The 27,759-nt window shown below is 50.3% G+C and overlaps 1 protein-coding gene across 2 annotated transcripts in view; it reads left to right on the top strand.

Moving 5' to 3' along the window:
* GRIK3 (glutamate ionotropic receptor kainate type subunit 3) overlaps positions 1-27,759 on the top strand; it is a 119,311-nt gene that overhangs the window by 84,490 nt on the left and 7,062 nt on the right. For both annotated transcript variants that reach the window (XM_054223932.1, XM_054223933.1), the window contains exons 9-13: positions 3,062-3,175; positions 7,539-7,742; positions 16,551-16,774; positions 22,726-22,844; positions 25,531-25,748. In XM_054223932.1, the coding sequence (XP_054079907.1) occupies positions 3,062-3,175; positions 7,539-7,742; positions 16,551-16,774; positions 22,726-22,844; positions 25,531-25,748 (879 nt within the window). The remainder of the gene's footprint in view (positions 1-3,061; positions 3,176-7,538; positions 7,743-16,550; positions 16,775-22,725; positions 22,845-25,530; positions 25,749-27,759) is intronic.

The following is a 27,759-nucleotide window of genomic DNA, read 5'->3' as shown; positions in this document are numbered from 1 at the left end:
TATGCAAAGCATTACAGCTCCTAGAACACGGGTTTCAAGGTGAGATCAGTTCATTTAAGACCAAAGAGAGCAGCAAGTGGCCTGAAGTGGCGCGAGCGGCGCCCAGCAGACAGCTGATGCCGACAGGGAGCTGTGCCCTAACCAGGCGCCCAGTAACGGCCTTCGAGGCCGCCGAGGGCTGCCAGAGCCTGACCCCGTTTGTGAGTGATCCCGAGTCCCCGCTCCGCTACCGCTCTCGCAGACTGACAGGAGAGCGCTGGCGACGGGGCAGCAAATCCTTTTCTAGCGCAGTGGCTGCTCCTGGACATGCAGAAGGTGCCTGCGGCAGCCAGGGCCGAGCACCCGGTCCCGGACCTTGGGGCAGGGGACAGGTCCTGCTGCCGCGGGACACGCCGCCGGGAGCCGAGCGAGGAGTTTTTCAATTAGCCATGCAGCAAGCAGCCCAACACGCACAGATGACTTCTCCGGTTAAGGCTGGGGCATTAATCAAACGGTGCAAGCAGGCAGCCCCCGGAGGCGGGAGGCAGCAGTTTGTTCCTCCCCCCCCAGTTTGGAGGGGACGGATCCTGCGCGGTGAAGCTCCCCAGGACCAAACAGCTTGCCTTCCCCATCCCCCTTTTTTACAGTTTGTTTTTCCTTCGCTTTGAAACAAGTTGTTGCCACACTTTCACACCACAGCAGTAGTTCTGCGCTGCACGTAAAAAATCTCAAGGTCACCACAGCACTCCCCACTAGGAGTAGGTTTTGGTGTCAAATACAGACTAAAGAAAACATTTCAAATAAACCCAGTGACCTTCAGTCTCAGCTGCCGTCAGCCCAGCCCGGGCAGGAGGAGGCAAGAGGGCAGCAGGGGAAGACGCCACCTCCTCACAAGAACTGAGCAGGAGACGATCTTTGTAGCCTGACCTCTTGTTTTTTACAAAATATTTCGTTTATAGAGTCAAAACCAAAAAAAATTGACGTGTCTTTTTGGAGTACAGCGGCACCGGCAGACTGCCCGAGAGCTGTGTTGGTAGAATAACAAAAAAATGTGCGAGTATTTGGTTACCATGTGAATCTAAATGTTTAAGTGCAGCTGCAATGTCTGTCTGTCAAACTAACACTCCTCAGGTGTACTGGAGAATAGCTGGCACCAGCCGTATTTATTGCTATTGTGTGTCACACAAAGCCCATAGGAAGCCGCCAAACCTTGATGCATTCTCTGTGCAGCCCTTCAACTTTTGTCTCCGACAATTCAGAGATTTCACAGTTCCCACTATTATTTTTTTGAAAGCTTCTTGTCAACTCTAGAGGGGTTTTAAAGTATCGATGTCAAATCTCTGTTGAAGCTAGGTTTCTGTCAATAGTTAATCTGAAATAACAAAACGCCAAACTACAAACAAATCCCATACGGATGGTGCATTATGTATAATAGCTTATGTTTGCTGAGCTTTAGGATTGAACTCCTGATCCTTATACTCCTGGATGTTCCAGGGATTACAGGAGTATTAACTAAACCTAATTACATGTAGTTTGACTATCTGACTCGCGCAGGTCTCTTAATGCACTTTTTTTCTTTTTCTTTCCTTTTTTTTTTAATATTTTAAACTGATTAATTCAGTCTTAAGTGCCATGTATTTAATTTTCTTAAAGACAACTTAGCAAGGCATAGCTAACCGAGTCTGCGGCGCTGCTGGCAGGGGCCTCGCAGACTCGCTTCTCTTCTCCTATGCACAATAATAATCTTTTGACATCGCAGCCCTCGTGTGATCGAAGGAGCTATAGGGGATTGCTCGCACTTTGCCTGAAATATTTAGAGCCTTTCACAAAGTTCATGGAAACTCTTCTAGAATTTATTACGTTTTTGGTTTTTTTTCCCCCACCAGGCAGCATTGCTCATTACACAGGCTCTTTTTGGGGATGCAGTAAAACCCAGTCCTCCCCTCGGACTGCTGAAGAGGTTGACAAGTCTTAAAAATAGCAATAAATAAAATCTGGGAAGTTCCTGGCTCCCCAGTGGGTTTGAGTGTCTGCCTTTGGTTTCTCCCTGCGTCCTGTCTCACAGTTTGGCCCTACAGACGGATCGTTCTGTTCCCATTTCCAGGTGGGGTTTTCATTTTTCCTGGCTGTCAGGCTGGCTGTGTGGCCACCCTGCTCATCTGTTGGCAGCGAGCCCACGTTCCTCCAGCTTTCCTGACATTTTATCTCACCGTCACAGTCCTTTAGCCCATCCTGCCTTCAAAGTTTGTTCTAAGGCCTCCCCTGGGCCGCAGAGATCAGGTTAACAGGCTTAGAGTTGCTCAGACGACTTCTCTTAGAGAGGGGCATACTTTGCTATTTCTGGGTCAATAGACTTCTTCAAAGTCTAATAATTTATTGAAATGGAGAGCTTGAGAAAAACAGAGCACCTCAAACCGATGAGGAGCGTAGCTGCGCTGCCTGTGCTCGTGCCCGAGCAAAGCTGCTGCCGTTCCCTGCTCCGGGTTTGCTGCCGGCACCGAGACCTCCCATTGCCGGGGGCTTTGGGCTTCCCTGCAGGGGCCACCAGGGCCCTTCCAAGGGCACCTGTTCAAAATGTCCGTCTACTTTGCCACAGCACAGAGGACAGGAACGGTCCCTACCAGGGATCTGCAGAGCTGGTCAAGTCATTTTTAACTCGCCCCACCAATTTGCTTTGGTGGGGAAATAAAAAAGAAAATTCCCTCGTATTTGTTTTCTTTTGTTCTGCTTTATGCTTGCCCAGAGTTGACTCTTCAGCACGGTTTGATTATTTTGCTCTACACCGTACCTTTGCAAATTATTCATTTGGCCCCTAAATTCCAGTCATCGTCATCTGCTTCCATGCACCTGCATCAGAGGGCAGCGGAAGGGTTGTTTACTCCACATGCGCAGCTGGAGTGACCTGCAACCAAAGGGTTAATGTAAATTTTCTACTTAGGTGATATGAGCTGATCATTTTGGCTTTGCTTCTGTTTACTGTAGATGAAAGAAGCAAGCTCCATTTTCCAGGCGGGTAGGATGCTGAGAGGAAGCGAGGAATGTAAGCGGGTGCTCATGCGGTCGTTTGCTTGCTTCGTTTCAGGTTGGAGCGTGGAGCCCTTCTGATGGTTTGAACATCACAGAAATTTCCAAAGGACGAGGGCCTAATGTCACCGACTCGCTGAGCAACAGATCTCTGATCGTCACCACTGTCCTGGTAGGAGATTGCAAGCCTGTCTTTTTCCTCCACCCGCAAATCTCAGGGATATCTGGTATCTCTGCAAATTCACAGCACCCCAGCACAGATCTGCCAGTCCCCGGCACATGGGCTGGGTTCCGCAGGGCACCGCCATGCCCAGGCACATGCGCCAAGGTGACCGGCGACACCCTCCAATGCCACCGCTCCCGAGCGGCTGCCAGCCAGCACATGGCGGTCGGTGAGGCTGGAACCGCGCACGTTCCCCGTGCCCAGGAGGCTCCCGCTCATCCCGGCCGAGCTCCTCCACTTCAGCTGCCCGGCAGGTCCCCTGTGTCCCCTCGCTCCCCACTGGCGGGCGCGGGGGCTTTGTGTGTGCTGAGCTCCAGGAAAACTCTGAGTTGCCCATTTACCACCAGCGCCCGGGCGGGCAGCGGCGGGCACGGTGAGATGGCCAGCACTGCTACCTCAGATAGGAGTGGTCTGTTACAGGAGAAAACAGAAAATACTGAGAACAACCAGACGCTCTGGCTTAGCTGTGACAATCCCGTTTCTTTCCCCCTCTTAAGTACGTATTTGATAAACTAGCTAAGAGTAATGCCGTTATCCAGCAAACCACGGTTGCTTAACAGGTCTCCTCCGCTTCCAACTGTCACGCTGCATTTTGTTCTCACAGTCGCTATTGGATTTGACGGCAGGCATCAGATCAGAATGAATTTTTATTTACTATCTAATGAATTATGACTAGTGGCATTGGTTTCTCTATGGCTGTATTACACAGCGCAGGCTCATGGCGTGTCACCAGGCAGCAACAAAAAGCATCAGCCCTTGGACAGCCTACGCACAATTAGGCCTGAATGGAAAGGTTTTGCCAATGGAAATTTTTCTGGCCCCTTTATGTTCCATATTTTCAGGGAGCATAAAGGCATATATGCTAAAGAGACAGCTGGGGACGCATTCCCCAGCCCGGAGCAGTGCGCTCCCTCTGGGGTCTGTGCCTTCCCAAAGGGACGGGACCTGCCAGAGTGGGGTGGGCATTACAGGAGAAACGGGACCAAGAAAGTGCACGGAGCAGAACAGAGAAAGGGAACACTTGGTCCGGGGTAGACGAAGGACCGGAACCAAAGGTCTTGTATCACTCGGCAGGAGGTTAGCAGAATGGAAGCAGGCAGAATGTGAGCCGGATACAGATGCTGCGGCAGCTTTCCTTGCAAATTAGCCACCCCTAACAAACTTCTCATTCATCACTCAATATTTGTTCCAATGGAACATATACATTAAAGTCCCTCTCTCCAAGAGTCAGGGACAGGCTCAGCTCTTCCGCTGCGCTCAGTAACATGCTCTTTCATGTCTCAACATACAGGGGAGACTGGAAAAGTTCCCTCCTTTCCCAGTCCAAAAGTTTTCTACCATGCCAGTCTGTGAGACGGCGACGGGTCGCGGCTGCAGCGCAGCCTGTGCGGGGCAGTGTCCCTGTGCCACGCGTGTTGGCAGAGGTGGCGGCCACAACGGTTCCCTACCGGCTACGGTTATTGAAGGGAATGGTCCCCTCAGGAGTTACTGCAGCAGCAGTGGAGAAATGACCGAGCAAAAGGCACTTTAACAATTCAACATGCATCAGATTGTAAGACTGCGCCTGTTGAGACCCTTGCAGCAGTGTGCGTGCACTCAGGCGTGATGCACACACACTTTGTTTCTTTGTTCTTTTTTTTCCTGTTGCATTTAAGCATTCTCGGTGTGTTCAGAAAGCACAAATTTAAGCAGCAGTTTTCTAACAGGCCAAATGGAGAGACCTGCCATGCCAGGTTCAGTTCATTTCAGCAAGGTAACCTAAAGTGCTGCCAGTGCCTGGATGTGAGAGATGCAAATTTTGAGGGCAACATGAATAACACGTCGCACCCCGTCACTGCTAGGGGGAGGCTCAGGATCAGCTCGAAGGGAATTGTTCGTCCCGTACTGTGGCTGGACAGAACTCACCACAAGTTACACCGTGATTCCTCTCCCCCCACTCTCTTTAATTAGAGCTGTGCGCCGCACATCGGGGACAATTCCTGGGGTGGGAGGGCTGGTAGCACTGGGGGAAGGCTGGAGGGACAGGGGGAAGGCTGGAGGGACGGGGAGAAGGCAGGTAAGTTCAGGGCTGGAATGTCAGTGAGAGCCGTACGGACAGGACTGAGGGAAACCAGAGAAGATACATCTTGTCAGGGGTGAGACGCATGGCCAGAGTTGTGGAAACGTCTGGGTCTAGGGTGCGATAATCACTGTACCTCAAAGGCCACGGCATAATGCAAAATGATGGAGGCAGGAGGAGCCCTGTCAGCCGCCTGCCTTTGACATGCTTATTTTGGGCAAAATTTTCATCTCGCACTTCCCGAGCACATACAAATTACATCATCTACAAGGGTGGTATCAGTTCCTATTAATTGTGCCCTTCCTTGGGCCTGGCACACGTGCCACGGGGTATCTACCTCGAATCCACAGCTGTCCTGCAATTCTCTTGCCTGCAGGAGGATGAAATGTGCTTAGACCCAAGTTCTGCAATAATTGCATCTTCATAGACTGGATTCTAATCAGAAAATACAACCCTGAATTTTATTTGCATTTGCAACACCCCTTTGTACTTTTGCACTGGTGTAAATGATTGTAGAAAAGCCATAGGAGGAACCTTTAAAAGGAAAAGCATAAAAGGTTATTTTTTCCCCTTTTGCTCATATTGCAGTGACTTGTTGGAAGAGAAATATTACCCCAGCAGCCAGCGCCACTCTCCCCAAGCAATATGGGAACTGTGAAGTTATGAAATTGAGGGCACCTTCACTGAGAAATCGATTAGCAAACCGAGAGAGCTTGTGAATTGGATGTCTGGCCATTTTCAGTAATAAATTGTGAAATAGTCCGTGAATAAGTGGTTCACAGAGTTCAGAATTACCCCCTAGGAAATGTTTGAGACCTGGAGATACATTACTGAAGCGAGTGGCGTCCTAATGTTCAGTGCTTCGGCTGTTAAATATGTATGTAATCCCTACAGCGCTTCCCAAAATTAATAGTGCTTTATGGCTGCTCTGGAGCCGGTGTATTTATATCAAGATCCATAGATTCAGCTGATTCACAAACAAAGCGCTAATTCCAGAGAAGAAAGCTGAGGAGGAGGCCGGGGAGAGCAGGATTTAACCGAGCTGCGCGTGCCAAGCTAAACTCTATAGGCGTGATGTTATCAGTTTTGCTTTATAATTCTGCAAATGGAGCTTCAGGTGCTCTCTCATCCTCTCCCTACCCTGCTTTGAGGCTCAGCAGATACCTCCTCCACCAAACTGGGCGTCTCAGTAACGCTCTCACCGGGACCCCAGACCTTCCCTCCTGCGACCTCAACTCCCCGTCCCCCTGCAATACCGCAGGGACACCAGCAACACGGCTGGCTCGCCAGAGCAAAGCGGGAGCCCTCCCCGGCCACCCTGCGGGCAGGGACAGTAGCCTCGCAGATACCTTCGACTCGAGCCATGCATTAGCTGCTGTTGATATCCCATCCTCCCCTTGCCCTCTAGCTTTTGCCTGCTGCCCACCATCTCTTGCCATTTCCATCTGTCCTCTACACCTTTTCTCCCTGGGGCTCCCCAGTGTCCCTCGGCCTCGGTGGCTGCCCGAGGCTGATACTCGCCAAGGGGCTGTGCGGTTTGCTGGGTGGCTGCTGCTTCACCTGCCAGCCTGCGCTAAGAGGCAGGGATCCATAGGGCAAAGCCTGCTGTAAAGCACTTTATTAGTTATTTTTTGGTTGTGCTGGTGCTTGCATGGCTGTGATTAAAGACACCCCCAACCTTCCCACGCCACGCGTAGCTGGAGCAGACGGCAGAAACTCTCTCTGGGCAGCAGTAGGGCCCCATCTCCCATCAGCTAGTACTGGCCAAGACGAGAGCAAGCTAAACGGGGGGATGTTTTGGGATGGCCACCAGCCACACACGGCTCCCTCGCCCTGTATTTAACCCACCAGGCTCTTGGTCGCTGCAGCGAACGACAGGGACCGCGAAGCAGGTCGGCTGCATTTCTGCTCTGCAGGACTTGGGGTTGAATTTGTCCTCCCCCCTTTTATTGTTTCTCAACACTCTTCATTTTCAGAGCATGAAATGGTTATTTTTCTCCCTGAAATCCTACCAAATGGAAAACAGTTGGCTGCTCAGAAGAGACAAAATTAAATTTTGTGGGGTAAACAAGGTTGCTAATTAGCTGATGTGCTGTGCAAAGTTAATTTATTCCCAACATGTCACGGTGCCAACCCTGCCTGAAGAGCCTGCGCTGCGCGGCTCAGGTTGACCCGCGGGGGTGGCCCTGTCTCCGGTGGGAGCTGGGACCGCAGCTGAGCCTTAACGGAGACCTTTTGCCTTCCCTTGTGCAGGAAGAGCCCTTTGTCATGTTCCGTAAGTCCGACACGGCCCTGTTCGGGAACGACCGCTTTGAGGGTTACTGCATCGACCTCCTGAAGGAGCTGGCCATTATCCTGGGCTTCACCTACGAGATCCGGCTGGTGGAGGATGGGAAATACGGGGCGCAGGATGAGAAGGGGCAGTGGAACGGCATGATCAAGGAGCTCATCGACCACGTGAGTGCGGCGCATCTGCGGCGCGGGCACCCGAGGGCTGTCCCCGAGGCTCTCTGCCTGGGTTGGGATGGGTGCTCCCTGGCTCGGGACACCCGCAGCGAGTTCCTGACCCCGCCTGGGCTCGGCCTGTGTTGCACGGTTTGTCAGAAGAGTATCCTTTGTTTGACTTTTCCAAATATTCATTTGGAGTTTCTAAAAATGGGTATTTTCACAGCACCGAAAGGGACTCCGTGGCTCCCGCCGCAACCCCTCCCCGCCGGGCTGCTGGAGCTGGGTGCTCAGAGAGGGGGAAGAGGTTTCCCGGAGCCCGGGCGCACGCTGGCTCTGCCGCGGGGCAGGAGCGGGGAGCGCCTGCTCTCACCCACCGGCACGCTGCTGCTCTGCCCTGGACAAACCCGGGTTCTCAGCGTCCCCAGGCGCGTGCCAGGCACAGCTCGGCTGGATCCAGATGATGTATCCAGACTGCAAGAGCAGGTGTAGAGGGGACAGTTTAACATATTTTATGTTTTTATAAACACATCTTATTTTCTAAAATCTCCTGGGACACCGAGCTCCCCCTGCAACACAGCAGCTGTGCTTTTCCTTCCGCGGCCACTTCTAAAAGCCCATTAAACACCAGTAAAACTGTTGCGACAGCTTTACTCTCGCAGCCACCAAAAAGTCACCTAGTCTGAAACCTCCACTCGAGCCAGAGGTCGCTCCATCTCCTAATTAGATATTTTGCCTCCAGCACATCCTGTGATCCCAGAAGCCCAGTTAGGGAGGTGTGGAAAGCTGTGTTTTTACGAATCTCTGGTTCCCAGAAAAGGTCTCTGGAAGAAAAGATCAGGACAAAATGAATCTCTGATCTCCGCAGCACAGGCAGCGGTACAAGCAGCTCGAGAGCTGTAACACGGCTCCGTTCTCCTGAACATCCTGCTCAAGTGGAGCAGCCCTTGGACCACCTCTCAAGTTCCTGGCTGCATTTTGAAAACATTGCCTAAGCAGAAAAGAGACAAAAATAATCCCACGTACGTAGCAGCTGTGATGCTCTTACAGTTCATGTGAGAAGAATGTATTTGCTGGGTGAGTCACTTCACTAAATGGGCTGCGCTGTGAAGAGATAACGGCGCATTGTCTGGCGGTGAGACTGCGGCGCTGGGGCTCGGGGATCTAGGTTGTGTTTCCGGATTTGGCTTGTCTGCCCTAAATGACATTGGACAAGTTGCTTCTGTGCAATGCTTCCTCCATCTGTAAAATGCAGATGATAATGATTATGTCCCTTATAGGGACAAAGTGATGCTTAATCAGTTTGCGAAGAGCGCTGTAGTCCTTAGATGGCTCACCCCGGAGAAGCGGGAAGTGCGGCAAGGGCAGGCAAGGACAGCCCCCGGGGGAGCAGGACGCTGGGTCTCACAGGGGAATACACCGCAGGCTGTGCAAACCTGCCTTTGTATTTTTGCTTCCAGAAAACTCCATACAGCTCAAAATACAGATTCCGTAGTCTCTTATGCAACAGCCTTGCTAAGTTAGACAAGTGACACTCAGCATCCCAGCAGAAGAGGCTGGTGCTTTGCTGCTCCGAGTGATGTGTGACACAGAGAGGAGACGCAGAGCGCAGGCTGCGGCACTCGGCAGCACGCTGGAGACACGGCCTGCACTCCGCACCCGCCGCTGGCACCGCTCTGCGGCTCTCACCGCACCATGTCTGTGGCGTAGGGCTCTGAAGAAGTAAATCTCTCCGAAGCAGGAAATAAGATATAAGGAATAAAAGCCAGACCGTCATTTAGTCCAAACCATGGCACTTCCAGCATCCTGCAAGATGGTACAGGGCTCTCGGGAGGCTTTCAGCCATTCCCAAAGCTGTGGTCAGCTAAGAGACAGACCGAGGAGAAGGTATGGGGAACAACCTCATTAAGTAACATGACATTCATGGTCAGCCTGCATTAAAGTATTTCTTGGCAACCTATTTAAAAAGCAATTTTAACATACAGCAAACAGGAAAGGACCAAATCCTCTCTTCTTGCAAGTTTTACCGTAGCATCAAGTTTGAGCTCTGCTTTCTCACAGGCGTGGTTGGGTGCACGTCTTGGAGTGATTTATAACCACTGCCCAAATCCCATATGAAGCCATTATTTTCTTTATCTGCATGTCATTGCTTTTTATAGCAGTGTTTATGTAAAGCATTAAAAAGTGAAACTGCAACCAGATGGGGCCCTTCCTCAGCAGCAAAGCATCTTCAAATTGCGTGGGGAAAGGAACAATTGATTGGCATTTGCAATGGGAAAGTTCAAACTTATTTCACACCTAGTAGGAAAAGTGTCGGGGACAGCATTCAAACAAAGTTGTAGCGATGAAAACAGGGCTGCCCACACTGTGAGTCTGAAATCTGGGCTGGCTCTCCCCCATATTCAGTGTCTCCTTCCCAGAAGAGAATCGGGATCAGTCAGGTGGGAGCATAAAGCAGGGAGGATTTTGTGAGGTCCAGACACCCCGGCCAGGATTAACTCTCTGCAGAAAGTCTCCGCGTTGCTGAAGACGCCGGAGGGCTGATGTGCAGGCTTGGTTGACTCTCCTATGCATAGGAGAGGGTGCTCTGAGGCACAATAAGAGGCTAAAATGGTAATTGTTATCATTCGGAAGGGCTGAGAGCTGTGGGAGCAGCAGATGTACCAGGAATAGCCTGATCCGAGGCTGAAATTCAGTGAAAAGGAGATGGGCAAAGCAAGGGGCAGTGCATCACGCGGGTGGCCTTCTGCTGGGGCTGAGAAATAGAGCCCGAGAGGAGGCGGGCGCGGGCGGCAGGCAGGGGAGCCCAGGGAGGCACATAATTATAGTGTTTCAGGGGTGATGGTGCCTGCCACGCCAAGGTGTAAATCCCAGCGCACGTGACGGAGGATGAGCTGTTTACACAGTTACACAGAGCGAGCTCTCATGGCTTGTTTTGGAGTCTCGCGTCACCCTCCTTCCCCTCTCCGCTCTGATCCAGACATGCCTGGCCATAGGCAGCAATGCCTTAGGCTACGATTCTTTGTAAAATTGCTTTGTTTCTAGTCTGGCCTTAAGCATAAACAGGAAAAGCAACAGCAGTCAGAGCAGCTCACAGCATGACCCTGTCCTGCAGGTCGCCAGCAGCAGATCTGGAGAAGACAGCTTCACGCGGGTAGATGCCAAAAGCCCTGCCCCGCTGCCTTTCATCCGCTGCCCCTCCTTTCTCACAAAAAAATCCCTGTTTTGAGGGAGTTCAGTCCATTCCCTGGAGAACAAGACTCTTTCCTCACCGCAGTTGCTGTTTATTGTCACTCTCTCCGGCCTCAATCAGAGGGGCCATGAAAGCTGAATGCACTCGCCTACACTGGCATTGGGGGAGGCTGGGGGCACCCAGGCAACACACAGAAGCGGCTGTGCCCCACGTCCGTAATAAACAGGGAACCCGGCAACTGTCAGATCTCCTCCTTTCATTGTAGTGAGGTGATATTGATGTTTATTCATAGAAATTGTTATTGATACAAGCAGAACTACACTATGCATTGTGGCCCGTCCATTATGATTTATAAATTCTAGTTGTCTGGCAAAGTAATGCCTGCAAATCTTCCCTATTGTTTGTGGGCAGAATCACATAAAACCGGCAGAATGAGTTGTTCTGGACATTTTGCACAAACTTGTTCACAAATAAAACTTGTCTTCTGCTGAGACAGTGCATATCAAATTTCCATTCAGTCTGAAACTTCATGTGGGAATAAAAAAGGTATGAAAAATAATAGGGTTTCTAATGGAAATCCCTGCCAATGGTAACTGTAGAGAAGATATAATGTCTATCCTTAGGGACGATTTATGACAGTTGATTTAACACTTTCACAATAAATAGGCATTTATTGACAGTAAATTCTGGCAGAAATTCATACTGCACCGCATTGCCCCATTGCCATTAATGTTCCTGCACTGGTGGATGTTTATTTCAAGTGTCATGAACTGGGGATTCAGTTGGAAGCCACTGGGCCGGGAACAGGAAAAAACCAATTTTGTGGGATGAAGTGTCCTCCATCTCTTGTTTAGACACTGCAGGAACTCAGCGTTCAGGAGGGGATGGAAATAAACCAAAACAGCTGGCAGCACCTTCTCCTTTTGTGCCCAGCACCGTTAGTGGGTGGATTCATATTTATCACATTCCGTGATCCGAGTGCTGGAAGCGCACGAGCTGTACACTGGGAGCACCGAGTTCCCCGTTTCCTTCTGCAGGTCTCTCTGGATCTGCCTTTCCCTCCCCTGACTTGTTCACCTGCCAGTAATTCATAGCATAGGGCTTGACTCTGAAAACACGGCCGTTCTGCCTGGGACCCTACAGCTTTTGACATCTCTTAGGTACAATTAATGGTAGTTCTGTCTCTGAGGAACTTCCCTAGAGAAAAGATTACAAGAGGCCCAACGGGACTTCACGGTCCTCATTTCTCCTCTTCGGCTTTCAGCAAGGTTTTCCCTGCTGACATCTGTTCTTAATTCACCACTGATATTAAATATATTCATTGACAAAAATGATGTCTAAATTAGGACTGAAATTGTAAGAGCAGCGATTAAGAGCCGGAGTCAGACAATTAAGGCTGACCCCTGCACAGGATGCACGCAGTGGCAGGGCGAGGCGCAGCTGGGATGCTGCCGGGCACGACCTCCAGCATCACTTCTCTCTCAAGCATCACTTCTCCCTCGAGCATCACTTCTCAGGCTGAATGTTCTCCTACCCCTGGCCAGCAAGAGGGGAGGGCTGCGGGCACAGGGCGCTCAGCGCGCTCTGGCGCCTGCTAAAGCCGCAGCCCCTCTGTCTCCGTCTGGGGGCTGCAAGGCAAAGGCAGACCCGCTGCCTCCGGGCTCTCTGTGCCCATGGACGCCCGGGTGCTGGCCCCGCTGCAGGGGACGGTGTAGAAAGGCGCAGGAGGAGGCCAGCACGGAGCGGGCCATGCTGGGACAAGGTGCTGGGACAAGGCACGGCGGCACAGCAAAAGGAGGAGACAGAGATGGGCCCTGCGGCGGGGCGGTGGGAGCAGAGGAGCAGGGAAGCGCTGCAGCCCCAGCGCTGGCAGAGCTGGGGACAGAAGAGCCTGAGGGATGAAAGCGTCGATGCTGCCAGACAGACACCTGAATAACAATTAAATAAGTAAAATATGCACTATTTACCTGTCTCTCAGGCAACACACGCATAATTAGTTTATGTAAATACCTAACTCAGATTGGCAAAATAAGCACAGAGACACCTTATTTTCTTGAATAAATATTTATCTTGGTGCTTACGCTGTTCGTGGGCTCTGCTGTGACTGGCCGTCACACGCAGCTTTCCTCCAGCCGAGGGCGGACGCCGCGGGATTTCCACCACGGCCGGGCAAGAGCTGTTCTGACCCGCAGGCCACATTCCGTGATAACTGAGGACTTGAAGATAAGACTTAGCATTTTCTGATAAAAGCCAAATATCTCTTCAGAGAATACTATCCTCCATCCACTGAACGCCTGGTGAACCCACATCAGTTCCAGCCAAGTGAAAATGCTGTAACGCTGGGTGAATAAGGAGATTCAAACCCTTCAAGGTGTGTTAGAGAAGCGGCTGCAGTTGGTGTGTAGCTGCCTTGGCAACATTCATCTTTCTGGCCTCAATTCAGCAGAACACTTAGGAACATACATAAGACTTGGAAGGCGTGCAAGCTCCAGTAAAACAGAAGCGTGTGCTTAAGTGGTTTTGCTGGATAAGAGCCTTTAAGCCACTGGCACTTGCTATAATTCCTCATTTTTAATAAAACCCATCTTACTGTGCAACTGCATAAAAGTTGGGGCTGAGGGAGAGAAGCAGCCAGGGCCTGGTAATTGACTTCCCGGTTTGTAATGTCAGAGCACGACAAATGAAAGCTTCACCCTTGGCGGGTTTTGATTTAGATCCTCTCAGTCAGCAAACCCTTAATTAGAGGCCACCTTCAGAAAAATTTGCATTGATAAAAAGGATATCGAAGTGCAGCCCCGTCCTGCCTTTAATAGCTCAGGACACGGCACCAGACCGGGCTCCCTGATGCATGCTCCATCCCGCCCGCGCGTGACGTTTACTGCCAAGGACACGGGGCTGCGATCACATCACAGGAGCTGCTGAAATGACACAGTAAAATTTTATTTCTGCACTAAAAGCGTTTTGATCCTTAGGCATCCATGCAGATTTCTCTCTCTTCATCTTCTGCGGTAAAGCACAAACTCCTAGCTGTTATTTAGCTTGCTCTATCATTTCGACAAATGTGGCTTCGGATCTTTCAGACAGGCAGCTGCGAGTGAGCACTGACCACAGAGCTGCTCATTTGTTTCCTCCTTCAGAAAAATCCGTAGCCAAATCCTTCAGCGTCTCCTTCGGTTTTCCCTGGTGAGTCAGGACACCCCCGCAGCAGCGACGGAGCAGCTGAAATGCTGTATTTCTTTTGTCGTTTTTGCCTGGTGACTTTGGAGATGGCTGCGCCAAAATTCTCAAGTGGGGAGAGCAGCCCAGCTCCAAACCCGCCGGGTCCCCTCTGCCGGGACGGTCCCACGCTGCGCCCGAGGTGCAGACCCCCATCTCAAGCTGGGCAGCCACCAAGGCCCGTCCACTCCCCGAAACCACTGTCCTTCCGTGTTCATCGATGTCACCACAGCCGGCACAAAAGGGCTCATTGGGAACATATTGTTTCCATTTTCTCCAAGTTTTGAGAAATGCCAGTGATTGAAACGGACATTTTCTGTACCAAGCTGATTTTAGAATATACTTCCACATTTGGAAAGTGACGAGGAAAGGGAACCAACCCAGGGCTCAGCTAAAGAACCATGTTAGAAAAAAATACATATTTTTACCCTTGTTAGAGGATTCGTGAAACTCTTCTCTTCAGGACCTCTACAGCTCCATCCTTTGGAGAGGAGACCCTTTCATACACACACGTATATACCTATGCAATGGATAAAAGCTCATGGAGAAACTGTTCTTATAGAAAAAGGCCCAGATTCCTCTATCTAAAAATATTCCACTGACTTTCATTACAAAATTTGCAAGGTCAAATGAGACCCTTAGTCTGACCTTCCTCCACAACACAGGCCAGGGATTGTCACCAATTTCGACAGTGAACCCATAGCTTCTGTTGGAATAAAGCATGTTCTAGCAAGACAGCTAACATTGATTTAAAGTTTGCAAGTAATGAGAAATCCACTATATCTCTACGTAATTATCACTCATGGTTAATTTAGAATTTTAATTTTCAGAACCAGATGTTAAGTAAATCTTGCGCGGGAATGCTCGGCACCTGGCATGGGGGGAGGTACCGTTCCACTTGAGAAACGTGGTTTCTGTGCCTGCGTTTCCTCTGAAGTCAGTGACACCAAAAGAGTGATTCGCCAGCCGCAGGCGAGGCACCTGACGCTGCCCTGGATGTATTTATGGGAGGGTTTTTTAAGCCCCTGAATGAATGTTTAGCGAGAGGAAATAAACGCAGCTCTTAAGCCACACAAAGAGGTTGTATGTGGTTGCTCACTGAATCTAGCATGGAAATCATTAAATCACAGAAATAACAGAAAGAAACACAATTTGTACAAGAAGTCAGGATGAATGATATGCTCAGCCTAAATTCCTCGTGCCACTCAGGCAAGTTCCAGCCTGATGAGCGGTGAAGTCCACCATTAATTAGCAGAAGCGTTTCCCTGGGAGACAGACCCAAGGGGTTCCTGCGAGGCTTTGGCTCAGTCCCACCAGCCCGCGAGCATTCCCCAACGGCAGCACTCCTGCCCCGTGCCACGGCTCCCTCGGAACCAGCCTTTCAAGTTTTATCATGAAGTCGACTGAGAGGAAAGAAATTGAACCTTTTACCTCACGCTGCTTCAATATTGCTTCCTGCAGCTTCATTCCGGAGTGGCCTCCCTCCGCGACTTTCTCCTCTCGCAGCAACACTGAAAGGCCAACAAAACCAAATCATCTCTGCTAACGGTGGGATCTGCACACAGCAGACTCCCTGTTGTAAAGAGTTCTGTGGCAAGAAGAAAGCGCAGCGAGGATCCCAGATGTTTTATACCATTTTAAGATACAATCGTTCTGACCATCTTAGAAGAGCCTGTCAAAATGAGCTCATTGCACACAGGCAAAAACCGTGGAGCTGGTAACATCTCGCTGTTGCCTGTGCTGTATTTTGCCAGCTAATACCAACTGAAAACCTAGACAATGAAACTCCTAGAACATAACGAGCAAACAACAGACGACGTCTCGTTCTCCAGACCACTGATTTCAGTCAGGAATGGGTCTCTTAAAGATGATAAATATATCCACACCACCACCTCCAGAATCTCGCCCAACGTATTTTAGAGACCCTGCATCTGTGTTGGGGTTTTGTCTAGGTGATGAAAAGTCTTTGCAATAACTGGACCGTGTTACAGCATCCCCACGTTCCGCCTGTCCTGTCTGAGGTGCGGCTGTGCCCGATGCACACGGAGCCGTCCCTGCCCCTCACCCGCAGGGTTTTGGAGCAGAGCTCGCAGAAAGCTGCCCAAACCCCATCCTGTGCGACGCAGGCGGCTCTGACGATGGCTCTGTGCTCACTGCACAGCAAGACTGCGGGTGAGAACGGCAGCGGTTCCCCGGCGCCAGGCTGTGCCCGGGGAGGGGGCAGGACGCCCAGCCTGGCACCAGCAGAAGCACAAGGCAGACGTGCCCCATGCACAAAGGGAGAGGGGAGCTCCGGGGGGGCTTTGGGGGGTTTTGGCCCAATACCGCAGTGTGAGTGCCGTGGGTGTTTCTCAGGGGGTGGAAACGCCTTGGTTTCTGATGCCCTCTTTCTCTCTCTGTGTTGTGCACAGAAAGCTGATCTGGCCGTTGCTCCTCTCACCATCACCCACGTTCGGGAGAAAGCGATAGATTTCTCCAAGCCCTTTATGACGCTGGGGGTCAGCATCTTGTACCGCAAGCCCAACGGGACCAACCCCAGCGTGTTCTCCTTCCTCAACCCCCTGTCTCCTGACATCTGGATGTATATCCTTCTCGCCTACCTGGGGGTCAGCTGCGTGCTCTTTGTCATAGCCAGGTAAGGGGACGCGGGTGCCACCCCACCCGACTGCCATCACGCCACATCTGCTGCCATGTGACATGACGTCCTCCCCATGCGCAGATGCGTTTTGCTGCCTGGTGTGTCGCAGGGATCCAACACCCAGGGGGAGCTGCAGCATTAAACCCCTGTCAGTAATGGAATGACCTCTGGCCGGTACCCAAAGGCGGGCTGTCTCCTGGCGTGGGGTTGCTCACCACTGTCAGGCTCCAGGGCTCTGTCCTCTCTCAGACCTCTATCTCAGCGTGGTTGTAGGGGTGATGCAAACCCTGTGGTCAAAACTGAAGATGAGCTATCCACAGGGGAAATTTGTTTTCTTCTTCGCTAGCTCCAGCCTGTGTTATATCCTTTGTACTGCTTTACCATACCAAATGCGCTTGTGTTTGTTTGCTTTATTAACATAAACCCGTAAGCCTCTTTTGCTGTATCAGGGCAGGCAGTTCCACAGATTTAGTAGACTTCCAGTACAAAAGAATTTTAAAACGCACTTTCTTTTGTGATTTTAGAAATTTCATTGCCTTGTCGTTTCATTGGCATCTCCCTGGTATGATGAAGGGGAATGGGAAATCTGATATTTCTGCTCTGTATCGTTCCTCACCGTTCATGCTCCTGTTCGGTCGCTTCTCAGCCACCTTCTCCTGACAGAAGCCCAGCCTCTCCGCTGCATCCCGCACACAAAGCTCCCATGTCCAGCACCACTTCCAGCTCCTCTCTCTGTACCCTCCCACCAGCAAAGCTCCCACAAACCCTTCCCTATATCAAAAGAATGGAGAACTCGCTGCCATGGATCAGACAATGTGTCTGTTTACAAAATTAATATGCATCTAATTAGCATGTTTAAAACCTCTATATTTAAAGGCAGCAGAATTTGCATATATTTGCATGTGTTATTAATTTCACAGAGTCTTTGATGAGACGCACAGTCCAGAGCTGCTCTCAATGTGTGATTCCACCTTTTCAAACCAAAACAAAGCACTTGGCTCCCTCCTGCCGGGCAGCCGCCCTCCCCAGCCACGCACAGCCCTCGCTGGATGGTTAAACGTTTTGTGTGAACACCAAGCCCAGGGAAATGTCCTAAGTACAATCTGCAGTTAGAGACGCGGTTCCCATTTGTTCCAGTTATGCCAGTAGTGCCTTCAGAAACCTCCCCGCTGACCTTGGACTGGGGCTCTGCGCAGACCCCGTCCCCCAGGCTGCTGTGCAGCGCTTTCCTCAGGGCATCCTTCTGAAACCAGCTTCTATCGAATCCACCGACATCAATCAGATAGTCAAAGTAAAGATTAAATACGAAACTACAGCAACCAGAATCCATTAACCCTCATGTTACAACAAATCTGCAATTTTCAACATCCCTCAGGTCCACGGAGGCATTTAGAGATGATTTCCTGAGTTTACTATGTAATATCCTAATTACACATAACAGCAGTTGTCAAAGTAAACTCGGCTCAGCAGCCAGCGTTAGTGCTCCAAACCAGCTGGGACGGAGAAGCAGCTGCATCGCCCCATTCTCCCCCTGCAGAGGGGCAGAGGCGGAGAGGGGAGAGGACACAGAAGGCCCTCCATCTTCAAGATTTTAACTGCAATCCTCCATCCTAGTCTTAGCGCTGCACCGCTACCCAAAGGGCCACGCACGGGGTTTGCAGGCACCTTCCTGAGGTCCCACAGAAGCCGCCTGGGCACGGCCGGCTTTGCAGGAAGTTTGCCCGGTGCCCACAGGGAGCCCAGGCCTGGGCGCTCCCAGCACTGCAGCGCAAACGGCAACTCATAAAAACAACCCAGCGGCTCATCTCAGCAGCAGGTGGGGTGATGCACTGAAATGGTCGCGCTTGTTATTGTTGTACTGTCAGAGGACAAGAGGCGCGTTGCCATTAACACACGGCTCCACCTTCCCACCAGCTCTGCACTGCGGAACCCCTGGCAGTGGCAGGGGCCACGCAAAAAACAGGGAAGTTGGGCAAAACTCTGCCGCCGGCTCCGTCCTGCCCCATCTGAAGCCCAGGGATGACTGTCAGGGCATCCTGTGGGGCAGGACCAGGTCCTTTCAGGTCCTTAGTGGTTTTGCTTTGTGTCAGAGAGGAACCAGAGGCTCTCAGCAGGAAAAGATGCTCCTCTGGGAAAATGAGCCTGAGGTAATTATGAAAAGGAAAAATATTGTGATGACTTATAGAACTCCTTCACTTTATGTCCCTGTTAGCCACGCAGAACATAGCTAGATGGGCTCTGCTGCCGTAACGTCTTTGGCTTTAATGCCATAAAGTACTAGACTGCTTGCGCGGCTTGGAATGACAATTCAAATACAATTTTACATTTATGAGTTTATTTTTCCCAACTCATATAATGGCCAAATCCAGCCCAAATTGTCCAGATCCCACTTTCAAAGCACGCTAAATGTGCAAATTGAATCTGCCCGTGAAGTTCATTACAGTAAATACTGAGGAAAGGTAGAAGGAAATGCGAGGACAGGCCCCGAGGTGAGGACACCTTTGACACCCCTGTTTACAGAGAGGAAAATGAAGATGCTCTGTTCAGAGGGCAGCGGGGCTGCCCAGCCCCAGGCACCCAGGGCACCCCATCCTGCCCTTGGCAGCGATGTGCACGCAGCTCTTGCCCCAACCCACCAAGCCGGGCACCCAGGCACGCAACCGGGTACCGGCCCGACACCCCCCTGCCCTGCCCGGTGCTGGAGGTGGGGTCTGGGCTGAGCCAGAGCCCTCGAGTGCCCCAACACACGGCGGCCGCGCTCAGGAACCGCGGGGCTGTTTTGACGCCCCTCTGGCGATTGCCCTGGCACCACGAACACAACAACCACTTGCTGTGCTGGGCTTTGGGGCTGGCGTTGAGGGCTAAAAACCTGAAAAACCGTGCTTTAAGTCTCTGGTTTTGTTCCGCGATAACCTGAAATGAGCCTCATAATCTCTCTACATCAAAGCAGTTATGATATAATACAACAATTTTTCCCTATCAGGCTATTTTGTGCCTGAAATCAAACCTATAAAATACTGCAATTACAGGTTCTTTTTCACATGTTTTGCTCCTGACATTTCTTCTGTCTTCTGGTTCTTTCCAAGAACACCAAGTATCCAGTGTAATTAAGGTTCTGCAGGAATGATCTTTCAACACATAGAGATGAAGAGCAAGAGATTTCATGGGGAAAATATTTACTGCTTTCAGAAGTAATGGAAACAATATCCGCTTCTGACCCCAGCAAGGCCTCTAAAATTCAATTCTCAGGAGAAAACCACAGTCAAAATAGCAAAGCCTTAATTCAGAGACACGAATATCCTGAACTAGGCACCAGAGTCCTCTGCTGACGCTATAATCATAGGTCAATGCCACTTAAAACCAACTTAGGGACTATTTAGAGGCAGGCAAAGGATGTATTTGATCCATCTCCCCTTTTAATCAGTCTTTCTTAGTTATTGATGGAGCCTCTGCTCCTAACCACCCCAGCCCCCAAAAGGGCTATAGACACTAGCAATTTATAAGGCTTTGTGGGGGTAATTTGTCTGGTGTCTCTGGTGCGGGGTTGCAGGGGCCGTGCAGCTGGCTGGCTTGAATTGTCACCCGTCCCCAGACTCACACAGCCTTCAAATTACAGCTAATCACCTTTGGGTGCACAACAGGGCGGGTGGGTTTAATATTCATCTTAATTGCAACAAGGACTGGGTCATCCATAAGAAATGTCCCTGGAGATGCAATTTAGACTCAAAAGTATTTTGTGTTAAGATCTTTAAACCTTCTTTGAAATGCTCCCCTGTTTCCCTGCCAAAAAGGCCAAGAAGAGACAAGAAAATAATCGCAGTTTTGATGGAATATTTCTCAGACACCGTTCCACACCTGAGGAAGAGGGAAGCCAGCCAGCGGTGAATCCTGAGCAGCCCCCATTTACTGTGGCTCCAGCCATATGGGGTCAACGAGCTCCGCTCGCTTCTTCCTTCATTACCCCTCTGTTGCCGCTAATGGTCCCACTCGCTTTTCAAGCACTGAAGACTCTGTTGCTGCTTTGCAGTTTTCTGAATATTTCTCTGTAATTTGAGCAGCACCAGTAGGTTTTCACTCAGAGACCTTGAAGTTCTTCATCGTGTCATCTTGTCAGGCTCATTTGATCTTACCTAGTCCCTTTCTGTTTCATATCCTTTCATTGGCAGCCCAAGAAAGTTTTCATCTAATTCTTGAACTCTGGCTTTATTCAACAGAAGGGGTTTAGGTGCCATCCTTTATGCACCTCGGGCAGAAATTTACAGCAAGTTTAAAGACACAGGCAGCATGTAAAGCCACGTCTGAATTCAGCCTGAGTTTTGTTTTCCTTTCTGATTTTCTCTTATTTCAAAAAGCAGGGGGAGGTGGGCAGTAAGACCGGCCCAGCCGTTACGTGGACGAACGAGCAGGATTGTGAGGGTGCACCCTGCAAACCCAGAGCGGGCAACGGTCCCGCTGCAGGGCGGCAAGATAAAAGGAGAGGTCATTAAACTCTATCTTGCATGTGGAAAATAGAAGCAAAACTGAGGACAGATGTACCCAGGATGAACTTTTCTAAAACCACGAGTCCTGTGCATTGCACCCAGTCCATCTCCCGTGGTGAGGTCTTCCCTGCGGGCACCCTCCTGTGCCTTGCCCTGCTGCGTTCACGCACCCAGGGACCGCGGCTCCGTGGCTGCAGACGTCTCCGTGCGCGGGGCTCTGAGGGAGTCTCACGGCGCCATGGTGTAGAGCAGAGGCTGGGGTAGGTGTGTGCCCCGGGGAGGGGAGTTGTTTTGTGCTGAGGGACACCTGTGAAAGAGCTGTGTCTCTTTTCTCCAAGTATATCCAACTGTCTGACTGCGGGCGCCTGTGAAACGAAGCAAGAAGACGTCTCCTTGGGTAGCAGCGCGGCTGGCAGAGAATTACAGAGAGAAATAGCTCCTAATACAAACTGTGGGCTGGGCTTTGAGAAAGGGCTGTTGTAAAGCTACAGAGATTTCAGAAGGAAGCGGAGATGATAATTAATGCCTGGTTCAAAAGCAATTATACCAATTATGTTTTTAATTTAATCTCTGCAAAATTTGGGACTCTTAGAAAATGTAAATAAACAGCTCTAAAAATATTAGCACCTCTCCTGTTGAGTATCCTCCCCAGCTCCTGCCTAAAAGAGCTATGTTCACAGCGGTGCTTGCCTACCAATCCTAGGCAGGATTTGCAGAAATTATCATAAAAAATTTTCTTGGTTTTGCCCAAGAACTACAGGGAGCTCCATGGAAATATGCCCCTGCAGGGAATAAATGTTCTCCCACCATCTGCATCGGGGCCGAGGATCGCAGCAGTCCGCGGCAAACCCACCCCAGTTTCCCCTGTTGTGCCGGTGCCCTGACCGTGCAGGATTCCTGTTTGTCAGGACGGTGGAAAGTTCTGCTTCTCACTTCGCTAAACCCCCCCGATTGCCATGGGCACTAGCAGGACAGTCCGTGCAAACACTGCCGTTTGTCCCAGCTACCGCTGCAGAACCACTGCAGCATCTCTCCTCAGTCGATCCAGAAATGCCATTTTTCCCCCATTCTGGAATTGTTGCGTACTTGGGCTGGAGGTCTTGTGTCTGCACCGCATCCCATCCCATAGTCGTGTGCTCCATTGCTGTCGTCTGACGTAGTGTTGCAGAGATGATCCGAAGTGACTGAAGGCTTTGGGGAAGCAACCTGAGATCCCTCAGAAGGACCTGGCTTCCCAGGTTTCCCTGCTGTCCGCAATGCAGGACACGGGGCTTACAGCCGTGCTGGTCACTTCTGAAAATCTTGGCTGAATTTGTCTTTTTCTGTAATAAGCCTCACAACTGAAGGGGTCAGCAGGCCCTGCACAGCAGCACGAGATGCATTAAGGCTCTTTTTCTCCTGTTCCTTTAGGGTCTTGTCATGCCACATCCCGACTAATGAGCTCTCGCTTTCCATGTGCCGCCGCAGGTTCAGCCCGTACGAGTGGTACGATGCTCACCCCTGTAACCCCGGATCAGACATCGTGGAGAATAACTTCACCCTATTGAACAGCTTCTGGTTTGGGATGGGAGCACTGATGCAGCAAGGTACGGCGGCGCCTCCCCGCCCACACCCCCCCACCGGCTCCAGCACAGGCCTTTTGTCGTGGCTTTTTAAATTTAAGATTTATTTTGTTTGTGATGGGAACCAGATAAAACGTCTGGAAAGGCAGAGAAGCGCTTGTCAGCACCGGCTCCCCGCCGAAAGGCCGTGAGGTGTGGGAGAGGGGAGGCAGCTCCCCCAGCACCTCCTGGGACCCGCTGTGCTGGAAGCGCTGGGTGCCTGCCGCTCCCGACGGGGATGTGCCCTGGGGCATGGCAGCACCCCAGGGAGCCTCCCCGGGGAGCCACGGGCAGTCTTGGGCTGGGACCATGGCCAGCAAAGGGCTAATGCGGCAATAATCTCGTCAGGGGGGACCAGCTGCGACCTGTAGTTCAGGAGCTCTGGGCGACTGCGTTTGTTGTGATTCTCTCACTTTGAACTTCACCCCCTGAGCCAAACCACCACGCCGGGCCTGCATGGAGGAACGGGGGGGCCGTGTGCCAGGGCCGAGCCCTGTCTGGGGCACCAGGAAAAGGTCCAAGGCTTCTATGCCAAGAAAGTTGTACGATTTCCCTGTGTCAGAGCAGGCCGGAGCTTGCCAATCTTTTTTTTTTTTTTGACACCTGCCCCTATTCGTACTTTCCACCTTCTGCGGGGTCAAAGCCCCATCCCAACAGCTCGCCCCGGGGCTCCCGGGACAGACTCATTGCTTGCCCCACGAGGCAGAGCTCTGCAAGCTGCAGCTGGCTGCCGGCACACACGTGCCACCGCGTAACAATAATTACTATTAATGAAGCGTGCACGCTCTGGCAGGTGTCAGAAGGAGCAGCTCCGGAGCCTGCCATCTGGAAGCACACAGCCAGATGATGGAGCGGTGGCATGTTCGCACAGGTGTGCGCAGAGCAGCACCCACCCAGCGTGCCCCCAGGAGGAACACTGCCTTCATCTCCCTCCGCTGTTTAATTTGGCAAACTCAGCAGCACCCCACAGATTCTGTAAATTCCTACTTCTGTTAATTCAAGCAATTTGTGTATTTTCAGGATCTCTGTCCTGGCTCGGTTTTAAATCAACTTTTACAGAAGACAGGGCGTCTTGCCCTCTGGTCTGTCTCCATTTGTATCCTCACCTGGTCATTCTGCACGTTGTGCAATGGCCCGAGACTCCCGCGGGCACAGGGCAAAGGCTGCGGGGGCAGACGGTGGCGAGGAGCTCCTCCAGGCAGCTCTGCCTGGCAGCCACTGCCCACGAGACCAAACGCTTTCAGTGTTACTGGTGTAAGATACCACAATGAACCTTAGAAATGGGATACGGATGGAATTACATTCATATATGTGGATGGAATAGAGCAAGTGGAATACATATAGATGGAATGAATAGAGTAAATCTGTTAGGAAGACAGCAGAGGGGGAGCTTGTGAGCAGCTCTGAATAAAGAACGAAATTCAGCTGTGATCTAATTGCAGAAAATCCAGGAATAGAAATAAGTGGAAAATGTCAAACATTTGTCACACTTTAATTTACCGTGTATCAGTAGTTATAGCCAGAGAGCAAAAGAACCACAGCATCAGCTTGGTGGCATGCACGGTGCTACTGCTCCATCCTCCTGCCGCCTCTGCTGCAGCGGGTGACACAGATTCTTCCCAGATCTCAGCTGCCCTGACGGACAGTGACAGTTCCCAGCAAGGTGGTTTGGCAGGATGAATCATCCTCTTATCAGATGCTGATAAATGAAAAGAGCTGTGTTCTTTTTAACTCTATTATGCATCTAAGAAAAAATAATATTTCAAAGCTATGTCACACCGTCCAATGCATCAAAGGGCAAGAGGTGGAACGGGAAAGAAGCAGGATCTTGAGGAGAACCGAAGCAGCCCTCCATATCCAAGGCTCCTCTGCTCCCTGGTGCCTCCTTGCTGCATTCAGATAGGAGAGAAGCTACACTCCATGCTATGCTTTGATGGCACACTGCTTAAAATTGCTTTGCAAAGCCCAATCTTTGTTGCAAATTCCAGGTTGGATTTATCCTCTGCATGCAGTTGTTTCAAACCCAAAGCTCTTTCCTGGCTTTAAAAGGTGTCTTGGGCAATTACAAAAATAGCACAACCCATTTAATCCTTCAGGTCTGCTCAATAAAAGTCATTCCAGACCTGTTACACCTTTTCTGCTGTAACATCTCCTGCTTCCCTACTTCTAACCAGTATTCAAAGTACTGGGCCCTGATAGTTCCTTTCTCTCGCTGTTTGATTTTTTTTTAAACCTTGTGTATTTGAACACACTCCCTAGAGTGAGTCCTTTGAAAAGTAATCCATATAAAAGCAAAGCACTTTTTAAATGGCAGAACAAAACACTCATAAAAGTTCATAAATGGCTTGCTATTTAAATCTCATAAAAGCAGCCTAGTTAATTACTTCAGTTTGAATGTTTCCTGTAAATTGTGCGCTGTACCCAAGGTCAGCAATAAAGGGAGAGGGTTTTCTGCAAATGCTACAAAAAACCCACCAATTTCCTTGCGTGCAAGATGTCTGGATAATTTGCCTCAAAACCAGTTGGCTTTAATTACGTAGCTGTTACAGTTTTGACAGTGAAACCCAATCGTTTATATATATGCGTGTGTGTATATAATCTATGTACGTATATATAAAATGGGGCCTTTCTCTCTCTTTGTTTCCTTCTCCTTCGCCCTCTCCCACCCCAGGCTCTGAGCTGATGCCCAAAGCACTGTCTACACGGATCATTGGTGGCATATGGTGGTTCTTCACCCTAATTATCATCTCGTCCTACACGGCCAACCTTGCCGCCTTCCTGACGGTGGAGAGGATGGAATCCCCCATCGACTCAGCAGATGACTTGGCAAAGCAGACAAAAATAGAGTACGGAGCAGTGAAGGATGGAGCTACTATGACCTTCTTCAAGGTGAGACCAGGCAAAGGCTTTCTGCCATCCAGGCAGAGATGCGACGCTCTCAGGCCAATGGGAGAGAGAACAAAGAACCAAAGAGACAAAGCCTCCTAAGCCACCACTGCCTTCTCCTTACATGCAGGTTGTTTCAGCCTCGCATCCTTGTCAAGACTTTGACCCCTGTCAGTTTAGCTTACCTAGATTCACATCATGGCTAAATCCCCCTCTCCCTCTTGCTAATTGAAGTTAGAATTACAAAGTTATATTGATTTTACAGCTTTGGAGACTGTACCCAATATTGGCTCAGACACCCTAAAAGGAGGCACGTTTTAGGCACAACAGGATGGGTCTATCTTAGATTAAAGCCCTACAGAGAAATCTTATGTTCCCTGAAGTATCTTCCCTATTTCCACATCTCCCCCTTGGCAGCTCCTTCCTTGTCTCTACATCAGCGGCTCCTCAGAGCCCTCGAGGGTGACCCCGCCAGCCTCCAGGGACAGGGAACAAATGCGACCGAAACCTGGAAGGTGCTGCAAAGTGCCCTCCCTGCCCGGGGTTTTTTACAGCTGAAATATCTTCCTTGTCCTTCAGGTACTCACATTAATGTAGTCAAGTTTTATTAACCTCTGAAATCCAGTGCAAGGTAACACCACCAATGCATCAGAGTAGAATTACATTAATTTCTTCTCTTTAAAGCATAATTAATTTCAGAAGTTAGCCAACACTGCAGAGGAGGTTGCTAAGAGTATTCATATTTCACTGTTGCCTCAAAAATTGAAAGAAACTGAGGGACTTAAAAAGATCTTTAAAACCACAGCCAGCCTGTAAAAACATGCTTTGAAAAAAAGAGTGGGAGAATAAAGGGATAGAAATGAGGGGTGATTAATCTAAGGAATGATCACTGTGGCTTGGAGAGGAACTTAAATTCACCGACGAACTCAAAAAGCCGCCTTTTCAGGGCAAGGTGTGGAGTCCTCTGGGCTGCCCTGGGAGCAGCAGTCACAGCTCGGGGGCTGGCGCTGCCCTCCTGGGCCCGGGGTCAGCGCGGGCAGAGCGGAGCCACGGCCACGGGAGCGCGGGGAATAGTCCTTCTGCCTCCTCATTCAGAAGGAAATACATGGGCCAAAGTGTGACAAACACAGTTCATGCTTTAAAAAGCAGGTTGTGCCTGGAATACTGCAACAAGTTGCCTAGGCACAGTGTAAAGGCAGCTACACCGGGCTGTCAGCAGTTTAATTGCCAAGACTCATTAAAGGAAGCCAATGTGCTGAATTTTAATGACAAGAAACAGCAGCATCCTTCTGCAACTTTTCTTGGCTATGATTTGGTTAAGGAGCCACTATACTTTCTGAATCGCTGTGCTTACGTCCACAGGCAGAAACACAGATTGGTAAAGAAACATGGAGGATTTTGTTTGGTTTGATCTTTAATTAATTCTGGGAAATTAAAATGTTGCATAGAATAGCAGGTTGCTGCCGGCTAGTTTGCTTTCTGCAGTGGAGCTGGTGCATGCAGTTTTGTCTTTGGCATGGTCCGATGCCTTACGTTACCTTCCAAAAGCAATATAAACCTACAACGGCTATCAGGAAAAGACAGACTTTTACCGCTGTGCTTTAACTACTCTTTCCAAGAAGAGTTTTACATGGGAATAAAAGGAAACTGTCTTTTTTAAAAATCATCAAGGACAGAGTATATTTATCACTTCATATCATTAGCCATTAGAATCATTCTTCAGTCTTCTAACGGGCATTTGGCAGGGTTTATCAATGCAGTGCACTTTCCTTTTTCTTTTTTGTTGCTGCTGTCGTTTGGAGATGTCCCTTCTGACAAGCCCTTCGATTACGGGAGCCGTGAGAGCGCTCGTGTGGGATGACGCCTTGTTCGCTTGTCCTTCGCGTACAGAGAAACACGGGAGAGCCAGGACTTCTCCCACCGCCCAGCGAGGTCAAACGACTGGGCAAACGCTGCGTGGTTTCAGTAGGGCCGCTCTGCCAGTGCCACCTTCCCAGCGACGTCTGTCAAAGAG

The sequence above is a fragment of the Rissa tridactyla genome, chromosome 18 (assembly GCF_028500815.1).
Source record: "Rissa tridactyla isolate bRisTri1 chromosome 18, bRisTri1.patW.cur.20221130, whole genome shotgun sequence".
In the NCBI taxonomy this organism is placed as follows: Eukaryota; Metazoa; Chordata; class Aves; order Charadriiformes; family Laridae; genus Rissa; species Rissa tridactyla.
The sequence above is the reverse complement of the archived record's forward strand: the minus strand, read 5'-3'. Positions and strand labels throughout refer to the sequence as shown.